Below are 24,878 nucleotides of genomic sequence, written 5' to 3' on the forward strand. Positions count from 1 at the left end.
ACAGCTCGTCTTTGTGCCTTTACACACACCTGACAGTTTTGGCGTTTTAAACAACACTGTATGTTTTGTCCCCAGATCGCAATTAAGTTGATTGTAAAATTCAAGGATAAAAAGCGCGTGAAGACTTAAAATCGTGTGGATTTCCTGTTTGATTGGTTACCGGGTGTTGATATTATTTTGTGGCATGCGGTATTTTGACGAGATTGCTGAAAAAGAAACTACACACCGAAACGTGGGGTTCATTATAAATGAATTGCAAAACTCTTTCTTTTTGTTGATTGGAGAAATTATTGCAGTTAGAAGCCTTGAAGTCTCTCGCGTGTCAAGTACCGTCGGTAACGAGTTATTATTTGATTACCAGTAACGTTACTGTGGAGCGGAATCATCCCGCCAGGACCCTGAACTCGAGACGCGTCACCGGCCCCGGCGCCTTGAAGCGGGCGGTGAGGACAAAGCTTGCCCTGAAGGGATGGCCTGGAGGATCCTATCAAACCCAGGGAACTGCGCTATTTAAGGAAGGCCGGGTTCGAATCGATCAGAAGGCGGATGACAGCTTGAAAATGGCTAGCCGGAGCGAGCAAATAACCGATCTGATCTGTGTGTTCTCAAAGAGTCAGTACAGAGCAAAGGAGGTCACCCCATCGGTAAGAATGAAAACATTGAACATCAGTCAATTCCTTCCTATACTACAAAGCATATGTTAAATTGGCCAATGGCATTTAAAATTGTCCAAAAAATTCTAGGCATTTAAATTGGTTTTGAGGCACAGCAACTAGAATCAGCTCATGTGACTTTAAGAGACTTAGAGTCTTTTCTTTTCAAAGTCACATAATAAATGTTATACGTGTTATTCCTTTATTTTACCTTTTTTAAAAATGAAAATGCTGGTGTTCTAACGCACCATAACAGTAGTTAAAACTAACCCACAACCCGTAAGACTGATTTATACTTCTCTGTAACCTAAAGTGGACCTCTTCAAAAATGTAACCATGTCCTGTCTGTATTGACCACAGTCATTTTTCCACAGTTGTAATCGGTCATGCTAACCAAGAGACCTCAAAGGGCATGCATGTGAACCCCTTCTAAAAGGGATGTGCACATGGGGCCTGCAGGTGTAACTTACTTGCAGAATGGCACAAACACACCATTGCAGAAGTATAAATGCAAACAGTCATATATGTTCTATATATGTTGTAGTGTATCGTATATGTTATTAAGAACCACTGGTCTACACTATGGCTCAGTGTTGTGTTTGACTCAGACCTGTGTGTGTTCAGAACTGATTTAAGTACAGGGGAATAATGTAGGTTATGTTAAAATGACATTCATAGGCAGTTGTTAAACTGGTTGCATAGTTAAACAAATTTGTACAATTAAAATTATTATCTTTTACTGCAAATGTGAATAAACACTTGCGTCTTTTAGCACTGAAATTTGCAAAATAAAGGTGGCTAAACCATATTAAACAACAACTTCATTCTGCTATTTAACTGTTAAAATTTAGAATATTGTCAAATTTGTCTTTAAGAAAGTATTTTCGTAACGTTAGCATGTAATTTCAGAATGTTATTTAAGAATTGACACCAAAGTTACCCTATTTGACCAAGAGCATTATTTCTTCATCATCCAAAAAAGTAAATAATTTTAGTTAGGAGTCATATCTGTTTCCGATTGTTGCTGAAGTTAGAGGGTTGAACTTGCTCTTGTTTTTCTGATGACATGATCATATTTTGCTTTATGAAAGTTTCTTTAAAAAGCGTTTAAAATTGTATGTATGTATACTATATGTATTTTCAGGTAGAGAGAATAGAGGAGCACTGTTTGGAGCTGTTTGACCGGGACTACAAGTACAGTATCATCCATAACACCAATGGGGAGGTGTGTGGTCACTACCCACGGAAGATTGTGTTTCTGGAATATGAATCTTCAGACAACATTAAAGAGAGGTAAGAACATAGCTGTCTCTTTTAGTCTACTGAACAATGGACTTTTAAAATTGACTATTTTGACAACATAACTTACTACTAATTTGTCTACTGCGAAGTTGTTGGCCAAACACACAGTTTATTTAATTTCAGTCATTGTCAATTGTCAAACGCACTTGGTCTTGTTGGTGTTGTCAATCTGGCAACCCGTATGTGCATCAAGTCTGAGGAGGAGGGGCCGGCTGGAGAAGAAAAAAACAGTACATTTTAAATAATGAAATCAAAGCAGCTCTGGTTTCGAAGAACCAAGGCAAGGGGCAGTCATGGCCTAATGGTTAAAGAGTCCGACTTGTAACCAAAAGGTTGCTGGTTTGAGTCTCAGGTCCAGCAGGAATCGTCGGTAGTGTCAGGAGTGAATAATCAGCACTCTCTTTCACCCTCAATACCACGACTGAGACCATTGAGCAAAGACATTGAATCCCCAGCTGGTACCTGGGCGCTGCAGCAAATTCACAAAGTCCGAGTATGGGTCACCATACTTTGCCTCACGTCACTTGGATTCTGACAATTCTTTGACAACTCTTGAACTATTACCCAGATACCATTTAGAATTTTTTTTGTCAACTTTAAATGTAGGTGAATTTGGGGCTTTCTTGAAAGAGAAGCTATCTAAAGTTATGTTAGCATTAAATCAGGATCTTGCATTTGAGATTATAGAGTTCCATTATATGAGTCTGCATTTATTGCTGTTAACTCAAATGTTAAAATAAAGACATGTAATCTTAGTGTAGCTACTCAAACGAAAGTAGCCTACCTACTTTGATAATCACTTACTGCATTGTAATTGTCTTTTAATTACTGGTATAGAAATGTTGATCTGCTTTGTTTAATGTAACTACACCGCTTGTCTCCTTTGATAGTAATGTCACATTTGTAGTTAAGAATATTGTGGGAAGACTGCATGGTTTTCTAACTGCAGGCTAATATCTGTGAATGAAATCTGAAGACATACCTTTTTGTTGTAATGTTGACATTACTGTTTCTGTTAATTGGCCATGTGGGAGTTCTTGGCTGATTGTGTATCGAATGGTTAAATATCAGTTTATATATTGTTCTGTAACCAGTGTATACAAATGTTGTTGTTTTTTTTTCTCTTCACCTATGTTCAGCTTTGAGAGTACTGTGCAGATCAGTAAGTTGCAGGATCTGGTGAACCGTAGTAAGATGGCTCGCTGTAGAGGGAGATTTGTCTGTCCAGTCATCCTCTACAATGGAAAGGTAACTATCTTGCCACAAGCAAATTGGAAAATTTTCAGTGAACAATTTGCTACATAGAATTGTTTTGGACCGCCAGATGCTTTTTGTTGGCGTTTAATTTTTTTGTAATAGATTGTGATGTTATAGTTGTAGGACATGCCCCTGTTAGACATTTGGACATTTTTTTTTTTTTTTACATTCAACCACATTGTTACACCAGCTTTCAACATTCTAGACTGTTTGTGCTGCCTCTAAATAGTCCAATCAGCGTTGTGGCACTTAAAGAATTAGGACAACCAAGACCAAATTTAAACATCAAACTACAGTAAAGTAACTACAAATGGCGGGAAGTCGTATAAACGAGGATTTTCGAGGACTTGGTATGAGCAGAGAAAAAGGCTAGCAGGCTGCGAAGTAGCTGACGCTTTATTCTGCTAATTTACCACTGCATTTTGTTCCATCGCGGGAGCATGACGGACATCGCATGGACAACTACAGGTGTCACTGACATGCATCATCTCTCGGAGAAGGTGAAAAAACACGAAAGAGCAAAGATTTTTTGGAAAAACCACATCCTGGCGTCTTCATTTGCTGCTGAATTGTGTTAACACACATATAGATAACATAAGGAGAGCAACCGATTGATTTCTAATGTCAGTTTATTTTTAATTAATACTATAGTAGTTCAGTTCCCTTTACATCTTTAACTAGCCGTTAATTTATCAACTGAATGGGTGACCTATCCTCATTATTCGAGCAAACATTTGCCCCCCCTTAGAGAATTGGCAGGAGCCGCCACTGCATTTGGATATATTGATAGTAGATAGTAGACCTTTGACTTTGAAGGTTGGTATAATTTTCTAGGAAATTCTAACCAGCCAGAGTCCTCTGTAGTTTTAATTTGATTAGATTTAACAGGGACATGTGTTTCTGTTTTAGTTCTAGTAACCTGTTCTTTTTTTTTTCTCTATTATCGTAGCATGTGTGTCGATCATCCACACTAGCAGGTTGGGGCGAACTTTATGGACGAACTGGATACAACTACATTTTTTCAGGTACACACACATTGCTATATCAGCATCGAAATGATGTGTCAAAAGTTGACAAATATTAACTTGACACATGCTGAAAGTACCCTGAGATGTGATGCAACTGCCAAAAACATTTCTCAAACAGTGGAAAAAAATACAACATAGAGAATGTGTTCTGTTTGAGTTATTCCTTACAAGTTTATAGTTAAATGCCAACAAATAAATAGGGAAAATTGCCTATATAGAGTATAACCTCCTCCTCAACTCCTGTCATCGAAGTCCTAGCCTTCATCACCTTTTACACCCATTTAAATTTTTATATTTAGATAACAGTGGGCTATCTGTGATCTGGTCCTGGTGTCATTAAAAGATTGAATTAATTTTAATTTAGAATCAGAAACTGAACTTGCCCCTGCTGGACAGGAACTCATTTGGGCAGTCAGTCAATGGTCAATGGGAAAAATCAGTTTTCTCATATAAATTCAAACAAGACTCTGAAAGCAAAACCCAAATAAAAATCATGCAGTAAAGGCACAGCTTCCATCACTGGAACTGAACTGAGAAAATATCACAAAGATAAAGACTTGTATGTATATGTTAAAACAGGGGTATCCAATGTTATGACGGTCCAATGTCCTGCAAAGTTAAGCTCCAACTTCCCCCAGCACACCTGCCTAGGGTTAGAGCTAAACTCTGCACCATGGTGACCCTCCAGGAGCAGGAATGGACACCCCTGCATTACAAGATAGAATTTCAGATTCTATTGTTAATTGGTTAAACTACATCCATTTATTATACCTTGAAGAGATTATTGTAACATTTCTGTTACATAGTCTAAACTTCTCAAACTACAAACATTAACTAAGAGAGCTAAAACTGTGGGGAAGTTTAGATGTAGCTGTGCACATTACTTGTTGGATTGCATTAAGTTTAATCTCAAACTATTGCAGGGGGTTCAGATGACACCTTTGGTGATGCTGAAGTGGTTCCGGAGGATGATTGTGCAGTTGGGTAAGATAAGCTGGCAAGGAGCACAATCCTACAAGGAGCCAAACGTTTCAATTATATAGACAGTTGTAAACATAGATCAGTAGTTTAAAGGGATAATCCACCCAAAATGAAAACTTTGCTGGACCTCAACAGTGTATTTTACTTGGCAGTCTATGGGACAGCCTCCCGGTTTTCATCCAAAATATCTTAAATTGTGGTCCAAAGACAAATGATTATGGGCTATTATGGGCTTGGAATGACATAGGGGTAAGTGGTTAATGACAAAAAATATATATATATTTTCGGATGGAGTGTCCCAGAACTGATCTTGTGTATGTTTTGAAAGAAAATATCTGTCTTCTAATCATCTTTTTTCCTCTTATTCTGGTCTTTCTTTGTCACGCTACAGGAATAATGATTCACAGTTGTTTGATAAGGTTAGGGGCTCTGACATTAAGCTGTTGAAGTACTTGTCTGTACGCTACATCTGTGACCTCATGGTAGAGAATAAGAAGGTCAAGTTTGGCCTAAAGTGAGTGAACTTTCTGTTACATTCATCTTAGAATGCTTTTGTTAAATATGACATGATGTTTAGTAAATGATGTGCCATAAATAATGATATTAAGCTCTGGCTTTCACACCCCAAACCAGATCCATTATCATGATCCAAAATAAAGACTTAATTTTTTGTTCTAAATTTGATATACATTGATGTGCACCTTTCTCTTTTTGGCTTTGATTGTTGATGTACATACATATGGCATTCTCTTAAGATTAACGACAATAGCTGGCTCTCAGATTTTGGACAGCTTTTTGGTTATTGTACTTTAGTTTATTCTGTGGCCTTTGCCATGGACAGCTTTTTGGTTATCGTACTTCAGTTTATTCTGTGGCCTTTGCCATTTTCAAATGTGTCTTCATACTAACATGTTTTAAACTACATTGCGGAAGTTAATTTCAGACCCTGACACAGTATTTTATTATGACATGACAGTGTTGACTTAAATTTTGTTCATATGTCTATGATCCTCAATGATCTCTTTCTGTCTTTAATTTTTTTTTCCTTCAGTGTAACTTCCTCAGAAAAGGTGGACAAGGAACACCGTTATGCTGACTTTACCCTACTCTCTGTGCCTTATCCAGGTGTAGATCTTCTTTATGCTGATTTAATTTCAAGAAACAATTTCTGTTCTGTTCTACTTATTCTATGATTTAAGTAATTGTTACACTGTAGTTGTAGCTTAAGTGGTTTATGTGCTTTTTTTTTCAGGATGTGAATTCTTCAGGGAATATAAAGACCGAGATTACACAGCAGAAGGGCTTGTCTTCAACTGGAATCAGGTCCATACCAAGCTCAAACTGAAAACAAATTTTGATTTATTAAAGTCACTTTCTTATCACTGCATGTTATGTTGGTTGTTGTTTGGCCAGAGAGGTTTAACAGAAACAGTTTCATTAAGTGCATTTGATTCTTCACTGACCATCAGTTTTGGTTGTGTGTGTTTAGGACTATGTGGATGCTCCTTTGACAATCCCTGATTTCTTTACTAGAAACCTCAACATCAACTGGAGTGAATATCAGGTACTCAGAGGCTCTTGTGCATTTTCTTTTAGGTAGACCGGGGTTGACTGGGTTTAAGCAAATGACACAAGCTGGATCTAAAAACTGTGGTTGGCGTCGCATTAAAAATGTGTTGAAGCAGACTACACTACCTGCAAAATGTCTCCATCTTTTTAGATAATTTGAGATTAAATTGGTAGTATTTTTGTCAAACATAGTTTAGTAATTGATGTCAAGGCTCAGACCTTACTGTTCTGAAGATATGGTGTATAAGATATAAAAATGTATTCCTGGTGAGAGACTACTACATTGACCAGTAGCTTTTGGGTGTCTTTACAAAATTATATGAAAAAATATGTATCACTGTTTATTAGTAGACACAAAAAATGGTGTAGATTGATGGTTAATGCACTGACAAAGGTTAATCAAGAATGCTGGATGGTGATCCGCAGACTCAAATTATGTGTGAATACTTATGTTCTTGAATTTGTTAATTGTTGTCTTCTTTTCAGTCATGGGACCTGGTGCAGCAGACTCAGAACTACCTGAAACTTCTATTACACATCATCAACTCTGATGGTAAATTACTGCACTTGCACAAAAGTTTGCACCGAACTATAGAACAGGTTTTACTTGTCTGTATAATTTTGGATAACTATTTGGAGTTTTGTGCCCTGCAGATGAGAACGGTTTGCTGGTGCACTGTATATCAGGCTGGGACAGGACACCGCTGTTTGTTTCCCTGCTCAGACTTTCTTTGTGGGCAGTAAGTATTAATTCATCTGTCTCTCATTACATATGTCCTCATTTTATATCTTTATTCATTCCACCTTGCAAAATATCTTATTTTCTTCTCCCTCCCCCCTTTCTTTACCTTTCTTTGTGTTGCATTTTTATAGGACCGTGCCGTTCATGCCAGTCTGGATCCATCTGAGATCCTTTACCTGACTATCGCATATGACTGGTTTCTTTTTGGGTTAGTCTCATTTCTGTTTGTTAAATATCTATGTCTTGGAATGTACCAATATAAAAATTTTGGCACGTAACAATAAGCTCATAATTATTTCCATGTTATGTTATGATGTCACGAGTATTATGCCATGTGACTATAGTAAACTAAATAGCTATTGTAGGAAACGTCTCCGGTTACTATCGTAACCTCGGTTCCCTGAGAGACGGGAATGAGACATGGCGTTAACGCCTTGGGGACTCCCTTCCTTCCTAACCTACCTGAAATCCTATTGCACAACGCCAGTGAAGTTGCAACTCTCACTGGCCAATGCCAGTCAAGACGGCAAATATGGGCGGGGCCTCGCCACTATATATTGTGCCGTGTTGGCGGCATAACCTCAGAATCTTCCAACTGAATTGACAGTACAGCAGATCCGAGTAGTGAACACGGCGGCCTACGGCATGTCTCGTTCCCGTCTCTCAGGGAACCGAGGTTACGATAGTAACCGGAGACGTTCCCTCTTGAGAACGGTCTCTCGACATGGCGTTAACGCCTTGGGGACTGTATAGAACAACGCCGTGGGAACAGCGATTAAAAAGGAGCAATCATAAATAATTATTGTATACATTAAGATAAAGTTAATCCCCAGCCAATCAGATATGAACCTGCGACATGCCTCGACGGGATTGGATATAGATTCCCGTGAGGGGGACCAATCAGGTTATTTAAAAATCATGTCTGAAAGAGGCGCAGCCCTATAGCTATACAAATATGACACAATCCTCTGAACCCACATATAAGCGTATAGCAAAACAGTGCAACAACCATTAGAATGAAATGTTGGGCACACATAGGGAATGACCGTATGAGGCATTACAGTCTGAACCTCTCCCTACAGGACCTGGTCGAAACCACCAGCGCCGTCGAGCGGCTAGTGGTTGCAGGAAGAACCACAGGTTGTACTCACCGATAGAACCTGTGAGGCTAATGACTGCACGTCCAAGTTGTAGAATCTGGCGAAGTTATTCTGCGAAGACCATCCAGCCGCCATATAAATATCTTTGATAGAAATTCCCTTAGTCCACGCCCACGAGGAGGAGACAGCCCTCGTCGAATGGGCTCGAACACCAATAGGACATTCCATACCACGGCTAGAATATGCCAAAGCAATAGCGTCGACCACCCAATGTGACTGCCGTTGTTTAGAGACAGGCTGTCCTCTGGTGCTGCCTCCGAAGCATACAAACAGCTGCTTGGATTGCAGAAACGCAGCCATGCGGTTGACATAGAGTCGTAAAGCCCTTACCGGACACAACACCTGACTCGGGGTGCCGTCCAATAAAGTCTCCGATTCCGGAGAGAAGGCAGAAAGAGCCACCACTTGTGCTCTAAACGGTGTCGAGAGCGATTTAGGCACATAGCCAAACTTTGGCTTGAGCGTGACGTTACAATCACCTGGTCCAAACTGCATACAGTCCGCATTCACAGAGAACACTTGCAAATCCCCCACCCGCTTGCACGAAGCAAGGGCGAGCAGCAGCGCGGTTTTAAGTGTGAGTTCCTTCAAGCCGACAGACTGAAGTGGCTTGAATGGCGGGAGGGCTAGTGCTCCCAGCACCATAGCCAGATCCCAGGATGGCATTGTAGGGGGGCGGGAGGGTTTTAGTCTTATGGTGTTCGAGCCCTCTCAAAAATCTGATCACTAGATCGTGTTTCCCAACTGAGCGCCCGTCAATAGCAGCGTGAAAAGCTGAGATAGCTGCAACGTAAACCTTAAGCGTAGAGGGCATACTGCCGCCGTCCATTCATTGTTGCAGAAAATCCAGAATGTCAGACACGGGGCAGCTATCCGGGGGTCCTGACCATTCGATTCACACCACCTCTCAAAGACTGCGCATTTACAAGCGTACAGGCGTCTCGTAGAAGGGGCTCGCGCCTCCTGTACATCACGCGGTGAGACAACGAACCCGGGTTTACCGGTTCCCGCACACCATCCAAACATGAAGTTTCCACCATTCTGGTTTGGGGTGCCATATCGAGCCGTCTGCCTGAGACAGGAGATCGTCTCAGTGGGATCGGCCACAGGGGAGCTGTTAGTATTTCTAGAAGATCAGGAAACCAAGGCCTGTTCAGCCAGTGCGGAGCGACTAATAACCCTGACGCTTTCTCCTCTCTGATTTTGTGCAGCACTTGTGACAAAATCTTTAGCGGGGGGAATGCATACAGACGGGCATTCTGCCACGGCATTGTGAGTGCATCCCCGCCCAGGGGAGAGCGCGACAGCGAGAAGAACAGAGGGCAATGCGTGTTCTCCTCTGTCGCGAACAGGTCCACCTCCGCTTTCCCAAACTGTTCCCAGATCAGCCACACTGTCCCAGGGTTCAGTCTCCATTCTCCGTGAGGAATCCCGTTCCTTGACAGCATATCCGCACCACTGTTCAGGCATCCCGGAACGTTCGCTGCTCGAATGGAGAGCAGATGATGATCCCACAGCGAGAAAAACAGAGGGCAATGCGTGTTCTCCTCTGTCGCGAACAGGTCCACCTCCGCTTTCCCAAACTGTTCCCAGATCAGCCTCACTGTCCCAGGGTTCAGTCTCCATGCTCCGTGAGGAATCCCGTTCCTTGACAGCATATCCGCACCACTGTTCAGGGATCCCGGAACGTTCGCTGCTCGAATGGAGAGCAGATGATGATCGGCCCACAGCAAAAGGCGTGCTGCCTGACTGTACAGGGCTTTCGAGTGTACTCCGCCCTGGCGGTTTATGTACGATACCACCGTCATGTTGTCTGTGCAAATCAACACGTGATGCCCCCTGATTTGCGTCATAAAACTCTGAAGGGCTAAAGAAACCGCTCTCAGCTCGAGGCGATTTATGTGCCACGTTCTCTCCGACTCTGTCCAGTGGCCCGAAGCCGGTAAGCCATCGCAGTGAGTTCCCCAGCCCGTCGTCGACGCGTCCGTCATGACCACTTTCCGCCGTGTGACCAGACCCATCTGGACGCCGCGCTGGTACAAGTCGGGGTTCTGCCATGGTTTCAGCGCGCTTAAGCACCTGCGAGTGACCACAATGCGGGCACGGACCAATTTCCACGCCCTTCAGGGTACTTGTGTTTTCAGCCATAACTGGAGTGGGCGCATATAGAGTAGACCGAGGTGACAGACCATTGCGGCTGCCGCCATCTGCCCCAAGAATCTCTGAAATTCCTTCAGTGCTACGGAACGGCCCAGTCTGAATGCGTTCAGAGCAGACATTAAATCTTGTATGTGCTCCTGGCTCAGACGCGCCCTCATTGTTATCGAGTCCAACTGCACCCCTAGATACATGATTGTTTGGCTGGGGCGTAACACGCTTTTTTGTACATTCACACAGAGCCCCAAACTCTCCAGGTGACATAACAGAGCGTGTTTGTGGCTGTTGAGCACATCCTCTGAATGTGCCAAGATCAGCCAATCGTCCAAATAGTTCAGTATGCGCATTCCGCTCGCTCTCAGAGGGGAAAGTGCTGCATCCACACATTTCGTAAACGTACGAGGCGCAAGCCCTAGCCCGAACGGCATCACCATGAACTGATATGCTATGCCTTCGAACGCAAATCTCAGAAAGCGCCTGTGACGAGGGGCAATCTGGATATGAAAATATGCGTCTTTCAGGTCCACCGAAACAAACCAATCTCCGGGTCGAATCTGTGCCAGTATCTCCTTTAGCGTTGTCATTTTGAAAGCGCGTTTGTACAACGCACGGTTGATGGGTCTCAGGTATAATATTGGACGGAGACCACCACCTTTCTTGGGAACGACAAAGTACCGACTGTAAAACCCGCTCTCTCTCTCGCTCGGCGGGACCACTTCCATCGCGCGTTTCGCGAAGAGATTGAGAATTTCTTGCCTCAGAACCAGCTCGTTGTGAGCCGGAACCGTCGACATGACCACACCATTGAACAGGGGTGGTCTGCGTCGAAACTGAAGCATGTAGCCGTTCTCTATGACGTTCCGCAACCAAAACGAAATGGATCGCCATGCGCTCGCAAAAAGACACAGATGGCGAAGTGCCTCGGGTCGTTGTCAGAAATCTCACGGGATGAGTGGCAGCGCTGTGTGTTAGGGAGGGTCGTGCTTTGCCGATCAGCGGGGAGCGCGAGTCTCCTGTTGAATGATTGAATGACACGCACGTGAGTGTGTGCGAGATTTCGAGAGCAAGCCGTCGTTGCGGAGGTCCGACACCTGACACTTGGGCGTGAGCCTTGCCAGATACATGGGGAAGCCGTGAGCCCGGTTCTATTGACGGTTTCACGGCTGTTTTGAGAGTTGCAACTTCACTGGCGTTGTGCAATAGGATTTCAGGTAGGTTAGGAAGGAAGGGAGTCCCCAAGGCGTTAACGCCATGTCGAGAGACCGTTCTCGAGAGGGAACCCAGAAAGCTATCAGGCACTATGTGTCCCCCTTTCTTTTATTTGTAAGTGATAAGCACTATATATAATTTTAAATGTTTTTTACAGGAGTTTCTTATGCTCATCAATTGTGAAATATTTTTATGATGTAAAATTTAAGTTTTTCTATTTTAATATACATTTAAATTTATTCCTGTGAACAAAGCTGAATTTTCTGCATTATTACGCCAGTCTTCACTGTCACATGATCCTTCAGAAGTCATTCTAATATGCTGATTTATTATTAGTGCTGGAAACTGTCATGCTGCTTTATATATATATTTTTAACCTGTGATACTTTTTTCAGGATTCTTTAATGAATAAAATGTAAAAAAATAAGAGCATTTATTTAAAATAGAAATCTTGCCTAACAGTATACACTGCAGTTCAAAGTTTGGGGTCAGTAATTTTTTTATTTTTTTTTTTGAAAGAAATTAAAAGGATGTGTTATATTGTTAAGAAGTGATAGCAAAAATTTATATTGTTAGAAAATATTTATATTTGGAATAAATGCTGTTCTTTAAAACTTTGTATTCATCGATGAATCCTGAAAAAGGTATTGCAGTTTCCCACAAAAAAAAAATTTTTGGCAGCACAACTGTTTCCGACATTGATAAATCTAATAATAAATAAGCATATTTGAATGATTTCTTAAAGATCATGTGTCACTTTATACTGGAGTAATGGCTGATTGAAATTCAGCTTTGCATCACAGAAATAAATAATATTTTAAAGGATATTAAAATACAAACAATTATTTTATGTTATAATAACATTTTGAAAGATTACTGTTTTATTTTTCTTTTCAGTTTTTTTGATCAAATAAACGCAGCCTTGATGACCATAAGACATTTCTTCAAAAAACAAGTCTTACTGATCCCAAACTCTTGACCAGTTGTGTGTGTGTGTGTGTATGTATGTATGTTGTTGTTAACTTTACTCTAAAAGACTTTCAGAATTTGTTCTACAACATTAATATACAAATGTTTGTTAAAAGTAGTCTGAAGGGTGAAAAAAGAAAAATATGTGTGCAGGAAGTGATGTTTGACCTGCCATCATAATGCAGCAACAACAACAAAAAAATTCTTAATCTCTAAATTTATAATTTTTGTCCTTTTCCATAGTCACATGTTGCCTGATCGGCTCTCTAAGGGGGAGGAGGTGAGACCACATATTTAATATCTATGACAAGAACATTTGTTAATTTTGAATGGAATACAATTTAAGTGATTTAAATAGTAATTATTACTTAGTGTGCAGTGCACCTCCCAAGCAGATTGTTCATGTGTCAGTGCCTGCCTAAGCCTTGTATATAGGATGATTTGCATGTTTATTGCACATGTTTTATATAAAATCATTTTTATTTTTGATATTCTCTCTCCTAGATTTTCTTTTTCTGCTTCAATTTTCTGAAGCATATTGTTTGTGACACATTTTCAGTCGTAAAAAAGCAAAGGTAAGCTAGCTGACCTAAATACAAGAAACATCTTTGTGTCTCATGAGTATGTGTAAAATAAAATAATCTGATAGTCTTTGAACCCAAAGCTTTTTTCTGTGATTTTAAACATGCAAAAATTGTCAAGTGTTTATTTTTTTTATTTTTTTTCGTGTGCAGCCATATGTGGTTGGTTTCAAGGGTGTGATTTATTTTATTATTTTTTGATGGTGCAAAACGTTGGATAAGGTAACGAAATATGATGTTAAACTATTTTCTTTTCTCATAACTTACTAGTATTATGTAAAATCATGAGACTTGTCTCTTCTTATTCATTGCTACAGTGCACACTGAAGCATATTATGCCCATAATATGCCCATATTATGGATTCTCCTGTAGGTCTCTGGAAAATGTGGAGGGTTGAGGGATCATCCACTGAAAATGTTTTACATCGGAGCAAATGGTTGTTTTATATACTGTAGAGGATCTCTTGCTTCAAGAATCATTGGTGCTGGAAGATTACTAAGAGTCCATAGATCGATCATTTTCAAATACATGTTAAAACTTTTAATTCACAGTGACTTCTAAATGACCATCATATGCATTGCCTAATGACCCCAAACATCTATAACATATCAACAAAATACCCTGTCTGTATCTCTGAATTAAATGGTGTATGGATTTATTTTTCTATGATAGGTTTTCACCATTTTAGGTTAGAATCATTAAAATAAAAATCTAATTCCTCACAGATCATCTGTTTGATTGGTTTGTATTTTTGCAGTTTTTATTCATCAAATAATTTAGCAGTAACCAGTTCCAATTTAATTTCAGTTAATTTATTTTACTCAAAAAAAAAAATATTTTTTTCCAAATTCCACTAATAGGGCAGGCTGTAAGTTCACAATCCTCATAGGTTTTGTGATGGTTTCATTGAGGAAAGTTTGATATACTGAATTTTGGTGACAAATGTGTTTTTTTCTGCTAAATTTCTCAGTGCCATATTGCCCTTGGACACAGATAGCTGCAGCTTTTGACTGTATTAATGTATGTTGTTTTTTTTCTGTTTATGTATTATTGCTGTAACAGGAGAAAGAATTCTCAGTTCAAAGATGCTGACTTCACAGTTGATGACATCTTCCAGTTAAGTAAGTTCTGTTTTCTCTCTCTCTCTCTCTCTCTCTCTCTCTCTCTCTCTCTCTCTCTAAATTTCTGTCTTTTTATAAATGAACTTTTATTAAAATGTGTGATTCTGTGAATATTCTGACTACAGTAGTCAAGCAGCAGATCTCAATCCTTTATGCTAATGATTATAAGATCTTACTAGTTATACAAAACCACTTTGATGTGATCCATCTGGATCTCATAGTTGCCCCTGCAGGAGCTTTTAAATAGACTAAAGATTTTATACTACATGATTTGCTCTTTTATGGTCTCTTTCTTTCTTTTTCTTTCTTTCTTTCTTTCTTTCTTTCTTCCTTTCTTTCTTTCTTTCTTCTCTGTCTCTCTCAGAGTCCAGAGATCGTGGTAGTGTTACGAGTTTGAGCAGTGATTTCTCTCTCATCACAGAAGATACATCTGCTCCCTCCAGTCTACATGCAGAAGCCACAGACCTGAATACCATTGGATCACAGGCTTCTAATGTGTAAGGCTTACAAAATAATTAGTAAACAAGCACCTTTAATTAGACCTTATTACTATGAATGCACTTGCACCTGTGTAAGACCACTACATGTTACTGGCAGGACCAGTCAGTTAGCCAGACAGAGATGGAGTCTGCTTCGCTCGGCTGAGGAAGAATAGAACTCAGATATGATCGACATGTATATCTCTAACCACAGAAAGTGGAGAAAATATATTATCATACTGTACCATGTCATTATTTCTGTTCACTTGTTAATATGTGAATAAAATGTTTCAGCTGACAATTGCTTTAAATGTTGTTGACTTATTTAGTGTTTATCACAGGAGGAAAGGCATTCCATTGTCCTCTCATTCTGTGCATTGGAAACGACTGATTGCTTCAGAGGAACGAATGCCTAATGTAAAGTCCTCAAGCTCCTCCTCATCCAACCACTCAGATCAAAATGTCACAGGGACAGGAAGTACCCCATTAGCTGTACCAGGAAGGAGGTGAGCACTTGCAGACTTTATCTTATAGTGCTTTTGTCTGTTTAGAGATCGTGTATGTGTAGTGTGCATGATAAGAGATACTTATGTTGCCATTTTTTTTTCGACAAATACACACTTCACTAATGATTTTCAATACAGAAGAACCAAAGCTTGCTATTATATCTGAGCCGAAATTATGTTATTGGACCAACCCTTCCGACCAAAATGACATGTCTTCTCTAGCATTTTTTGCTCTAATGCTCTAATATTCTTGCTCTAATGCTTTGAATCTCTCTCTAAATCTAAGGCCAATAGTGGAATATGCTCGGCCAGGCTCCTCAATGTCCACAGATTATGGCAGTTGGCAGATTGTCTCAGGATGTGGGAGCATCCATGATCGTCCCCCAGTGCCCTCAGAGTCTCCTCTGCCATTCAGCTTCCAGGATGAGGGTCCCAGCGGACGAATGTGAGTCTCATACACAATCCAACTCCACCTAAACTTATACACTGTATTCTTGTAATTTGACAATAAAGTTGTAAAATTGAGACCGAATGAGTAATATTGTTTTTACAATAGTCATGATTATCACAATAGGAACAGGCTGCATTCACAGGAATAGGCAGCAGCTTCATGATTGTAACGTGAACAATTTTGTTAAGTCCTAAAACTTAGAAACTTTTAAGTTATTATTATTATTCACACCGTTATACTTAATAAACACAACGTTTACATAGTTAACTCCTATTATTCTCATCTCCATCAGCGTGAACACACACCCGCCATCATCGTCCATCACACACCAACACCCACGAACACATGTGCTTTTCTCCTTCTCACTACATGCTTAGATTAACAATAATTTAACTACCCATAAATTGTTCCTTTAAACAAAAAAAATAAGAAAACATATAACAAGGGCCTAGATAAACATTACAGAACTCAGTGCTCACAACAAAACAGTTTGTTACATGTGTAATTGAAAGTGTACAGACTAATATATCCTCCTTATTTATTTATATATATATATATATATATATATATATATATATATATTAGGGCTGAGTATCGATTCAGATTTTCCAGATCGATTCGATTTCGATTCACAAGCTCTCAAATAGATTAAATTTCGATTCTCGATTCAATTTTCTATTAGAGCTGTAATAGGGCCTTAAAAGTTAAGCCCGACAGATTTCGGCCCGAGTCCGACAAGTACATTTTGATGGACAGCTTTTTAAAAGCCCGAACCCATTTACAACCCGACATTATTCAAATGTACGCACACACACAGCTCTTTTGTCAGGAATGAGTCATTTATACATGTTTTAACATAATTTATACATGACTAACGTAGGCCACTTGGAAGTTTGAACAAAGAAATAAAATAAGTTCTCTGTAACATCGTAATATCTCAGCACTCTATAAATAGCCCTAGGTATAGGCTCATTTAGCATATAAATAGGCCAACGCACAATAAAAAAAAGTCTTTCTTAAGAAAATTTATTAAGATAAATTCTAAATTAAGATGGGTATTTGGCAATATCGAAATTAATTAAGATAAAGGCTCTGCCGGATTTGCTTCGCCATAACAGCTGACATAATACAAAAATAATGCCAAGCTTGTATAGCCTACTCTGTCTACATTATGCATTTAAGACTCAATTAATATTTAGTTATTATTTGAAAAACATTTACTCACAGAGATTAGGCTAAGCCTACATGTTTTTGTGGAGGAAAATGATTGAATCCACTGTAGATGTCTTCAGCTCGTTCCTGCGCTCACTGATGGTTGATCATTATTCACTCATTATTTTCATTATAAACATGGTCAAAACTTTTCCACACCTCAGACTTCGCTTTAGTTGCTGGAGCAAACAAAATGTAATCACCAGAGGCAAGCATCCGTTTCTCTTACTCTGCATCCATTTTCGCATCTTTCTCACGCTAATCGAAACACATCACATGACCACTTGTTTACCTCGCAAACCGGAGCTTGAGCCCAAGCCCGTGTAAGATGATATAAATTAAGCCCGAACCCGACCGAACCTGCGGGGTTCGGGCAAAGATCTTCAGCTCTACCCAGGTTTCTTTGACAGTGGCCTTCAGCTCATCTGCATTATTTGGTCTCTTGTTTCTCATTTTCCTCTTGACAGTACCCTATAGATTCTTTATGGGGTTCAGGTCTGGTGAGTTGCTGGCCAGTCAAGCACACCAACACCATGGTCATTTAACCAACTTTTGGTGCTTCTGGTAGTGTGGGCATGTGCCAAATCCTGCTGGAAAATGAAATAAGCATCTTCAAAAAGCTTGTCAGCAGAAGGAAGCATGAAGTGCTCCAAAAGTTCTTGGTAAACGGGTGCAATGATGAAATTGCACACCAAATCATCACAGACTGTGGAAACGTAACACTGGACTTCAAGGAACTTGGGCTATGAGCTTTCCCACCCTTCGTCCAGACTCTAGGACCTTGGTTTCCAAATGAAATACAAAATTTGCTCTCATCTGAAAAGAGGACTTTGGACCACTGGGCAACAGTTCAGTTCTTCTTCTCCTTAGCCCAGGTAAGACGCCTCTGATGTTGTCTGTGGTTCAGGAGTGGCCTAACAAAAGTAATACTACAACTGTAGCCAAATTCCTTGACACGTCTGTATGGCTTGACCAAAGCCTCAGTCCATTCCTTGTGAAGTTCACTCAAATTCTTAAATCGATTTTGCTTGACAATCCTCATAAGGCTGCGGTTCTCCTGGTTGGTTGTGCATCTTTTTCTTCCACACTTTTTCGTTCCACTCAACTTACTGTTAACATGCTTGTATACAGCACTGAAATTCCATTTTGAAGGCTCAGGAAACCTTTGCAGGTGTTTTGAGTTGGTTAGCTGATTGGCTGTCAGGAGAAAATAAACTTGTCAATGCTGCCCTGTGACTTTTATTAAATACAGTTTAAATACTGAAACGCTACATTATATTTTCCAGCGACGAGAGGATACAATCGCTGTTTTTAAGTAAACTCACTCTAAAAAGATAAACGCACAGATGCGAATACACGCAACTTCCATTTCTCTTTCTATCTCTCTCTCGAATAGGCAATATTCGAGAAAATGGTTTAGCGATTTCTAATTATTGGGGGGATTAGCCCCCATCAATGTCTACGGCAGTTATCGCCATGATCAGACATATGCTGTGGCACTGTCATGCAGTCTGTAATATGACGTTAGCAAATATTAGCGATTTTTTGCAAACATTTCTTTGAGTAACATGACCGTTAATATAAACTCACAATTGAATGTAACATAAAACAAATGATTACTTTGCGTTAAAATCTTTATTTATGACAAAAAAGCTTACATTTATGTGTCTCTTTGTTCGCTGTAGCAGCCATGTTTCCGAGATAATTCATTCCCCTTCGTTTGAAGTGTGGTCCCGAAAAGTTTTTGTTTGAAGGGCTATCTGGCCCTTACCCCTACCCCTCCAACCAAAAGAGAATCGAGACACCCAAAGGGGAAGGGCTAAGGCGTAGAAATGGGATTGGGCCTTAAGCTTTCTTATGACCTTTTTGTCTCGTGAATAGACTGTAATGTAGCATCCTTTATGTTTGACGCTAATCTGCTTACATCAAACATAATGTCTGGTCTGGTTTGTTTTCCTGTTTTTAACCTAAGCTGCTCTTTTTCAATCTCATTAAGAGAGGCATCTCTCTGCACTGCACGTGCTGAGAAGGCAAATTGGCTGTACATTTTCAATGTATCTATGCTGATGTACATGTCAGACTCTGTGTTGTTTCCCTCCCTGTTGTGACCATATTTGGATTTCCTGTTCCTGTCCTTGTTTAGTTTTAATCATTAGGTTATTAGTCCCCAGCTCTGTGTCTTTAATTATCTAGTTTACACCTCATTTAGTTCTAGTACTTAAGCCCTGTGTTTCTCTATCTTTGGCATTCGGTCTTGAATGTCATTCTGGTGTCTGGGGAGTGTCCTGTGCCAAGCCAGAACCAGTCCGCCACCGTCCATGGCTCACCCAAGCCCACCACCTATTCAAATAGCAAGCCCGCCGCTGGTTCATATAGCATGCCTAACGAACATTAATATGGCAAGCCTGCCAGCCCAAAAGCTCACTTCAGTGCCCGTTTCTCGTAAGTGCATTCCAGAGTGCCTTCCAGTGCCCTTTCTTCAAAAGTGCCTTCTAGAGTGCCCTCCACTGCCCACACCTCGTAAGCGCCTTCCAGAGTGCCCTCAAGTGCCTGCTCCTCCAGAGCTTGCACCAGTGTCAGCTCCAGTCCCAGAGCTCGCTCCAGTGTTGGCCCAGACCTTGCATTTTCCCCCCAAGCCAGAAGAGGAAACTAGGAGTGAGGAGTAGGGTGTCAGCCCAGGCCCCCAAGTTCGCTCCTGTGTTGGCCCCGGCCCCAGAGTTTGCTCCAGTATCATATCCAGTCCCAGAGCATACCCTACGGAGGGTTCCCAATCCCCAGTTAAGCCCAGGATGGGCTCCTGTCCCTAATTTAAGCCCAGAATGGGCTCCTGTTCCCAAGTTAAGCCCAGGGAGGGCTCCTGTTTTCCAATCAAGCCCAAGGAGGCCCCGAGTATAGCCCCGTAAATTTCCCCAAGCTTTATTTTTTGGGGGAGATAGTAAGGCTCCAGCCGTAGAGGCCGAGGCGGGGGCTTGGGCTGTGGCCTCGGAGGCTGCTCTGCCATGGCCTCCCGAGTCCCCTGCTCCGCCATGGCCTCCAGTGTCTCCTGATCTGCCATGGCACACTGAACAGTTACCGCTCTGGAGGCCCACTGTTCCATGTCTGTCCTGAGGGACTGCCAGAGAAAATCATCAACATTACAGGCAAGTACTCCAGTAAACTTACACTGTTCTTCCAACCAATAAAATACTGTTGGATCTACTTGGGATATCTTATCACCTGTACTCCACATGACTTATTTCACTTTGTTGTACCAATACAGTGATGCATCAGCAAGGCCGTAAACACACTTCTTTAATTTCCATAGAATGCTCCTGCTTCAGCAGGAGGTCAAACCTAGATTTCTCTGGACATCTGCATGCCATATAAGAAAGCAGATTTGATGTCCATTGAATGGACTTGCCAATTGTTTTGACTAATTACTGCTAATAATAGCCTAAGAGACTCATATGAACTGGTTGAAGAATCTTTCTGCAGTGTGTTTAGCTCTTCAGCTCTGGCTATGAGCTGTGTATTAGGCTCAATGCAACTGGAGGTTTCTTTGAGACTACAGACCCATCTGGTACAGACACACTTTTGACCTACATCATCATCTTCGACAAAAACACTGTTTTTGTACCAATTCATGATTTCATCCTGCTTTGATGCATTGAATGAAATGTCTTTTGTTATCAACACATCTGTCTCCCTATCAGTTGGTTGTTAAGATTATCAACACATGACATATCCACTGGCCCCTTTTGCCCACCTCTGCCATCAGGTTCAATATGTTGCAGATTAAACCAGTTTTTGTATTTTCCAGAGACTTTGCCTGTTCTACCTAAAACCTTGGCTCTCTGTAGACCACTACTATCCTGTTTCATAAATGTCAAAGTCTGTACTTTTTTATCTTTACACCAGCAGAAGAGACAGGGTCACCACAAACATTATGATCTGTTTCTGTTTGTGTCATAATAGAATGAACCACTTCTCCTGTATTTACTTCCCTATCGCTGATGTTTTTCTGTTCATTACCCGTGTTTCTTCACTATCTAAGCTTTCTGCTACATTTTTCACTAGTTGTTTGGCTGTTGTCTTACACAGTTTTCTAATCCTGTGGCTCCTGATCCTGTGTGTTTATTTTACAGAGCCTGGATCGATGTTCTCTAACAAGAGTCTTGTGTCTTACAAACACAACAGCTCCATCCTGACCTATAACTACCCCTGGTCCCTTTCACTCAGGACACTGTACTCTTTTGTAGTATACCTCGTCTCTCATCACATACATATCATCTGTGAGCCTGAGCTGCTTACGTATTGCCCTTCTTATCTGCTCAGTAAAGCAGAAATGTGTTCTCTAACTCTAGCACTCATAGTGGTACCTTCCAAGGCAGGTTTTTTTATAAACTAACACAGAAGGATGATTAGGATTCTGTAATCATGGACATTCAACATGCTTGGGAGTGCCATGGACACTAAACCAAGTGTCAATGAAGGAGTTGACTATTTCAGATGGCTTCTTAATTTTCACAGTGTTTCCAGCGCTGGTTCTAACTCATGCAGATCCATCGCCAGAGTCTTGTTATACTCCAATGCTAGGGGTAACTCCACAGTAGGCTTTGGCTTTTTCTTTTTATAATTTCTGCATATTTCATTACTTTACTATTTGTTGTAAAACATTAAGGCACTCTTTGTCCTTATTTCCTGAACTGTGGATGAGCCTGTCTGCCAATGCGTGACCAAACTCTGCTTATGGAGCTTCGGAATGATTCTGTGATTCGTTTCTGTAGACATATTTTCTGTCACTGTTAGGACCTCCTCTTCGTTTTGACTTACTTTAGCTTCTTTGTCTAGAATACCTATACATTAATGTCCTGAACTGGTAAATTCAAGGGGATTGTTTGAACATTACTGCTCTGTCCTTTTCCATGTTCAAAATCGTCCCTGCTCTCTTCGAGGATGTTTTACTCCGCAGAGATGGAATGTCAACCTTGACAACTTCAGTTTCAATTTGACATTTTTGTCAGTCTTATTTTAGCTGGTAGTTTCACATTTCTTGTGGAATATACCAAATTCCCATCTCCAAACCGAATTGGTCTGTAACTTGGAGTTTCTGTTTTCATCAGCAGATTAATTTCATCTTGGATGAGACTATCAATACAATATTCAAGCCATTTCTCCCCACACAGAGTATGGGGACAACCTGTGTCAATAATCGCTGATCCAAATTATTCATTTATGAATATCTTCGCATCTGATATAGAGGTCTTTGTAAATAATGTAATGTTGCATTCTTCTACATTCATATTTGCATCTTCAGTTATTCGTACTTGTTCAGTTTTCTTATGAGGACAGTCTTTAGCCCAATGAAATGCACACTGGCAAATAGCACATCTGGATCTATTACTGAATGTATCCAGTGGATTAGTACCCAGTAATGGTTGCTTTGGCTGCCCACTTTGCGATATTGTATTCCATTTCCCTCTTCCTTGAGGACTTTGCTCTGTGAAAAATGCCACATCCTGATTCACTTGTATTCCATTTGATGAGCCTGTCGTTTTCACTCCGAAAATCCTTTTGAGAGCCGACTTCATGGAGGAGAACTTTAACTCCGTGCAGGCCGTCAGTGCTAGCTGTCAGTTTTTTTTTTTGTTTTTTTTCGTCAAGGCAAGCCGTATCAAAAAGCTTAAAATCCAACACTGCTTTAGGAAGTGTCATATTATACCTTTTCATCTGGTTGTATCACTGTTCAAATTCAATTATGTAGTCCGCATTGGAAACTGAACTGTTTTTCATTATGCCATTATAAAAAAGAAAGAATAGGCTTCATATACATATGTCCTTTTCCTCTTTCAGGAACATGCCATCAAACTTTGCCATTAAAGTTGTCATAACGTTATCACTGGTCCAAATCATCTGCAGGTATTTGCATCACTGTTGCACAAGCTCTCCCTCCCAAGCCCCAATGCAGCCACAAGAGCTTGTTTTCTTTTGTCGAGGTCGCTAACCCATGTCCAGATATTAATTGAAACTTTCCAGCACTCATATGGTCTGGCTTCATCAAACTTCGGCAGAACTTTATAACTAGCTGCCATTCTTCACAACCATCCTCTGCTACCATGAGCCACAAAATGAACACGTTTACATAAATAACTTATTTCATTCTTGACTCCAGCAACATTAACACGCATCGGCCATCATTGTCCCTCACACACACACAGAACATCCCCAAATGTCCTTTTTTTCTTCTCACCCGGAAGCAGTACGTGCTGAGATAGTGCAGAAGGAGATTAACATATTAACACACACACACATCAGTCATTATGTAATAAACCGAATTTATTCCAGAGAAAAAAAAAACTAAGACATTCCAGAAATTGCCCCTTTTGTGTAATCTTAAATTGTGCCAGTGCTCACCATTTAATTTGAGTTTTACTTTCTTTACGTTTTTCTCATATCATGATCAGATTTTTTAAATATTACTTTTTAAAGTAATAAATTAAAACCAGAAATACATATGTTAATTTATGATACTTTAAGGTCTTAATGAAGGCACGACAAATTTGACAATTAAGTGAAGAGAGAGAATGTGACAATAAATGCCATTTGTCTTTTCTCTTTTTTAATTCTAGGTGCACATTTGTACCTGACAGGCAAGTGAGGTTGGAGGCAGTGAGGGAGTTGTTCCTTGCAGCATATAGCTCTACAGTAGGACTCAAGTCATCGTCTCCAAGCCCCTCCAGTGCCATCTCAGGCCTGCTGGAGCAGTTCGCACGTGGGGTTGGCCTTCGTGGCACTAATGGCATTATCTGAGCCTTCCATTGTTGCGCCCATAAGGTTCACTCAAATTTTTACACACCCTCAGGATTTTTCATTTCATCATCTTTTTTTTTTTTTTTTTTCTCTGCATCTTGATGTTGTACCATATCTACCACATCAAGAGTACCTAAATTATTGGTGAAGCTGTACAGTGTATTTCATGCCCTCTTCCATCTCAGCCCCTTGCTTCTCTCCTCTCCTCTCCTCTCCTCTCCTCTCCTCTCCTCTCCTCTCCTCTCCTCTCCTCTCCTCTCCTCTCCTCTCCTCTCCTCTCCTCTCCTCTCACTTATTCCAGTGCAATCGTCTTCCTGCTAAAAAGAAGAGTGCCAAATCTAAATACAGGGCTACATTAAACTGACTCTTTTTTTTCTTCTTTCATTTTGTTCTCTAAAGACCAAATAATACAGTTTGTTCATTTGTTTTCTAATTTAGATTTTAATTTTTGCTGTCTTTCATCATCCTCTTACTTTTTTGCATGTTGCACATTTGTACTGTAATTGGGAAGAATAGAGAGGGGAAGGAAAGTGAAAATTATTTTAAAAATGCTTAAGATTACACTTCTTGGAACATAAAGGTGATTGAGGGGAAATGATTTATTTGCCCATTTTAATGGCTTGTTTTATTTTAGTTGCCAGCAGTGTTATACACTTAAAAGACTTTTCTCTTGAAATGATTGTAGTGCTTGACTGCTTTTCAGACCTTCAG

At 40.4% G+C, this 24,878-nt stretch overlaps 1 protein-coding gene across 3 annotated transcripts; it reads left to right on the forward strand.

Annotated features, from left to right (window-relative positions):
* Nucleotides 1–416: 416 nt before the first annotated feature.
* LOC113049902 (myotubularin-related protein 14-like) lies at nt 417–24,398 on the forward strand. 3 transcript variants are annotated; one of them, XM_026212634.1, is made up of 19 exons: nt 417–644; nt 1,798–1,946; nt 3,095–3,203; nt 4,162–4,237; nt 5,164–5,224; nt 5,613–5,735; nt 6,273–6,346; nt 6,474–6,544; nt 6,711–6,785; nt 7,277–7,343; nt 7,445–7,530; nt 7,664–7,740; nt 13,271–13,307; nt 13,532–13,602; nt 14,672–14,730; nt 15,095–15,227; nt 15,539–15,715; nt 16,002–16,160; nt 23,987–24,398. In XM_026212634.1, exons 1-19 carry the CDS (start codon nt 561–563, stop codon nt 24,165–24,167), a joined length of 1,869 nt encoding a protein of 622 aa, XP_026068419.1. In that variant the 5' UTR covers nt 417–560; the 3' UTR covers nt 24,168–24,398. The 3 variants fall into 3 exon arrangements, with proteins under 3 accessions (XP_026068419.1, XP_026068422.1, XP_026068423.1); XM_026212637.1 differs by having other exon boundaries at nt 15,152–15,227; XM_026212638.1 differs by having other exon boundaries at nt 15,152–15,227; nt 15,551–15,715.
* The last annotated feature ends 480 nt before the right edge of the window (nt 24,399–24,878 follow it).

Source organism: Carassius auratus, chromosome 30 (assembly GCF_003368295.1).
Source record: "Carassius auratus strain Wakin chromosome 30, ASM336829v1, whole genome shotgun sequence".
NCBI lineage: Eukaryota > Metazoa > Chordata > Actinopteri > Cypriniformes > Cyprinidae > Carassius > Carassius auratus.